This window comes from Egretta garzetta, unplaced genomic scaffold (assembly GCF_000687185.1).
Source record: "Egretta garzetta isolate BGI_Z169 unplaced genomic scaffold, ASM68718v1 scaffold51, whole genome shotgun sequence".
Classification (NCBI taxonomy): domain Eukaryota; kingdom Metazoa; phylum Chordata; class Aves; order Pelecaniformes; family Ardeidae; genus Egretta; species Egretta garzetta.
In genome coordinates, this window is record NW_009258549.1 from 2,788,935 (window position 1) to 2,792,640 (window position 3,706).

The 3,706-nt window shown below is 49.0% G+C and overlaps 1 protein-coding gene across 1 annotated transcript in view; it reads right to left on the minus strand.

Moving 5' to 3' along the window:
* Positions 1 to 663: 663 nt before the first annotated feature.
* The window catches only part of CSNK1E (casein kinase 1 epsilon), a 17,163-nt gene continuing 14,120 nt past the window's right edge, over positions 664 to 3,706 (minus strand). The window contains exons 6-9 of the mRNA XM_035903284.1: positions 2,048 to 2,196; positions 1,346 to 1,538; positions 1,113 to 1,252; positions 664 to 729 (exon numbers count right to left, since the gene is read on the minus strand). Coding sequence (XP_035759177.1) covers positions 697 to 729; positions 1,113 to 1,252; positions 1,346 to 1,538; positions 2,048 to 2,196 — 515 coding nt within the window. The 3' untranslated portion in view covers positions 664 to 696. The remainder of the gene's footprint in view (positions 730 to 1,112; positions 1,253 to 1,345; positions 1,539 to 2,047; positions 2,197 to 3,706) is intronic.

Consider the following 3,706-nt stretch of genomic DNA (forward strand, 5'->3'; position numbering starts at 1 on the left):
GGCAAAAAGAAATTCTGACGGGTTTTTTTTTTTGTTTGTTTTTTTGTCTTTTTTAGTTTTTTGTTTGTTTTTTGGGTTTTTTGTTTTTTAAAAGAAAAATACAGTGAAGACACTAGAAAGAGAAAGGGGGGAAAAAAAAAAAAAAAAAAAAGAGAGAAAAAGGGAAGAGGACATTAGGAGAAGAGTCTCTTCCCAACATTTCCAATGCCAACTGCAGTGTAACAAATCATATCAGCCCTTTCTTCTCCATTCCCTGCCACCCCTCGGAGTTACTTTGTCCACCTACTGCCGTTTCCTCTACAAGAGGCACTCACTAGCTGTGCAAAGTCTCACACACTTGATTACGTGCTCAGCACTCTCCTCCCCAACACTATCACACTGCCAGAAAAGCATTCATTAGGAACTAACAAAATGGCTCCCTGGCCCAGCCTCCTTCTCCACCCTCCCCACCCTCCTGGAGAAACAGAAGCTACCTTCAATACCGAAGATAATCCACCCCCCCCAAGGTTTTGGCAGCCAACCATACTCTTCCCTCTAAAGCCAAAACCATCTCAAAAGTAAGGCAAAGGGAAATGTACCAATTCCCCAATAGCAACATCAAAGTCTTAACCTAATCCCAGCAATTCCCTCCTTGGGAGATCCCAGGCATGAGGACAGGCTCACCTAAGCAAACACTGGTCCAGTGGCAATTGCTCCTCACTTCCCAAGGTGATCAAATGGCACACTTGTCTACAAGAGAAAAAGAAGAATAGGTAAGGGACGGAGAGGAATAAAAGGGCACGAAGGACACCAAAACAGAGAGGCTGCGTGTTTCTCTCAGGATATCCTCCCTCCCAAGAGTTTATCATTCTCCAAACCACCACGGTCTGGAAGACAAACCAGGTGAAGGCTTACTCAGAGCAAAGCAGAGCTAAGACAACAGTACTGAGCATGGCCTCCAGAAAACATGTAACTGAATAGCCAAGGCGTAACCTGGTACCAGCTCCCTCATCACACTGTAGAAGTTTCAGGCACATGCCAGCTCCAGCAGATCAGGTAAAAACCGCTGTGGGGCCCTTAAGCCCTTCCAAGACATGCAGGCCAAGGCCACGAACATCGCAGCAGGGACTCACCTGTGATGCTGAAATCCGTGACACTTCTTGCCGCCCTGTGAGGTCAGATGAGGAGACGTTGGCAGGAGCTCCTCGGTGTAACCTCATGCTGACCTTCCGCTCCCTGTCCACTCTTGAGATTGCTCTGGGGGACGTGTTTCCTGTCGGTGGCAGAGAAACGCAAGACAAATCATTTCAGTTTCCAGCCAGTAACAGGGGTGCCACCCTCCCCCAGCTCTCCAATCCCCACTCACCAGACTGTTGGATTCGGGAGGTGGGGGTGGAGGCCATGGGCTCGGTGACATTGCGAAGACGGTTGGCAGTGGCTCCAGCAGGTGGGCCAGGGGGCAGCGCTCGTGTGGCTGACCCCCGGAGTTGCCCCATCCTTTCTTCTCGTTCGTGCTCTCGCCGCTCCCGATCCATATCCTCAGGGTTCCGGGCTGCTCCCTGAGGAGGAAAAAAACCCTCATGCTGTGCACGGCTGTCAGGCAGGAGAGCCAGCAGCAGCCCCAGACAGAAAATACATGGCACTCCAGCACACCAAGAAAGCAGAGCTCCATCCCCAAAACACATTCTCCCCCCCACCTGCCCCCCCATCATCTTCCACTCCATCCAGAGGGCCTCATTCTCTTCGTGAAGAAACAGGGAAGAAAGCATATGGTACTACAGCTGTTATCACAATCCACGTTCTGTGTCCCACCTCCAAATATAGTTCTCTCCTGAAAAATTATCTCTACCTACCTACAGATCTATTGACACACATGCTCCATCAGTACAGTAGCTGTACACCCCGGTTAGCACCACCAAACAATTGCCTCTTTTCACTACCTGGTCCCCTTTCTCAAATTGCTGACCAGGGCTAAGTACAAATGACAGGCAGTTTCCAACTTTCCTCCCCCATCTCCATGATATTAATCAACCCCTGCCCCTCCAGACCTTTCCCCACACACACTCACAAATTTAAGCATGTTCCAGTCGAAGACATAGTCGTAGGAGAAGCCTTGGCGGTGGAAGAGGTTGCGGAAGAGCTGCCGCAGGTACGAGTAGTCAGGTTTGTCATCAAACCTCAGTGAGCGGCAGAAGTTGAGGTATGTTGAGAACTCGGCTAGAGGGAGCAGAGAACAGTTGGTCGTTGAACACCATCCAACCCCCTGGGTCCCACCACAGAGCCGCCACAGCCTTTCAGCAGCAGTGCGCTGGACCAGGACAGCACAGACACAGAGCGGTGTAATGAAAACAGAGCCTGCCGGCTGCAGTGCTTTGGCCACATCCCTATTTTTACCAGAGGAAAAACCGCATCCCTATTTTTACCACAGGAAATGCTCACACATCTCTCTTTTCTGGATGCTTTCCCAAGGAAGAGGTAACAAGTCACAGAGCCTGCTGAAGGAGAGTAAGAATGCAGGCCTAAAGAATAGGTGGAGGTGAGTTTTGGGAAGCTCAACTCAGACCAAAGGTCCTCCTAGTTCAGAAGCCTGTCTTAAGCAGTGGCCAGAAGTAGACAGCTACAGAGGAGAAAGACCAAGGCAAGCATGTCCGACACCTTCATTGGCATTAGCCCCGCTTCCACCTACTTTCAGCTCAGGGAACTTCCTGATCTGAATGTGGTTTCTAATTATTTAGTAACCCTCAGTAGATCTCTCTTCCATGTAGTTGCCCAGTCTTCCCTTGAACTCCTGTAAGCTTTAAGTATCCACAACATCTGGGAAGGAGTTCCACAGGTCTACTACTGTCTGTGTGAAGAACCCCACTGTTTTGTTTTGAAGCTAGCAGGAACCAGCTTTGTTTCTCTTCCAGTACAATAACTAGGGCCACCAAATAATCATGTCCCATCCAAACTTCTGGAGGCATAGCAAGAACGTGGACTTCTATCATCTCTCTAATCACCTCTTTTCCAGGTCCCAGCAAACTCATTGTTTTTATAGAAACCCCCTCACCTCTGATCACCCTTTTGGCCCTTTCCTGGACTATTTTCCAGTTCTACCACATCCTTTCTGACATAGTGGGGTGGACCAGAGCTGCACAGTGCCTGCAAGGTGTGAGTGGGCCATGGGCATATGCACTCTGTTTGGGCTGCTTTTCTTTTCGTAGAAATCCCTAACACCCAATTTGCTTTCCTCAGTAGCCACTAAGCGCAAGTTGATGCTTTCACAGAACTGTCTATTGTAACTGGAACAGCTAATTGGTGAGTGGCACTTGTCAGCTCTGAGCCTATTATTCTGCATATGACATGAAGACAAAGCCTTCTCTATCCTCTCACATACATTACTCCAAGTTTACCTACAAAGAACTGCATTTGCCATTTCATTGCCTGGTTATTTCCGGGATTCATCACAGTTGGCCCTCATACTCATTACAGCAAAAACTCAGGATCATCAGCACACCTTCTCACCTCACTGCCCACCCACCTTCCAGACTGTTTCTGAGGTCCTAAAGATCCCTCTCAGCACTCTTATGCCCTTTCTAACACAAGGCTCAACTCTCCACAAAAACATTTCCTACTTCTGAACCAGAAGTGTATCACCACCAGTCTCTTATCCTTCTCATCACTGGTGTCAGCACCACATCCTGGTCTGGGGGTACTGGGAATTGCCCTTCAGGACTCAAGACTCCAT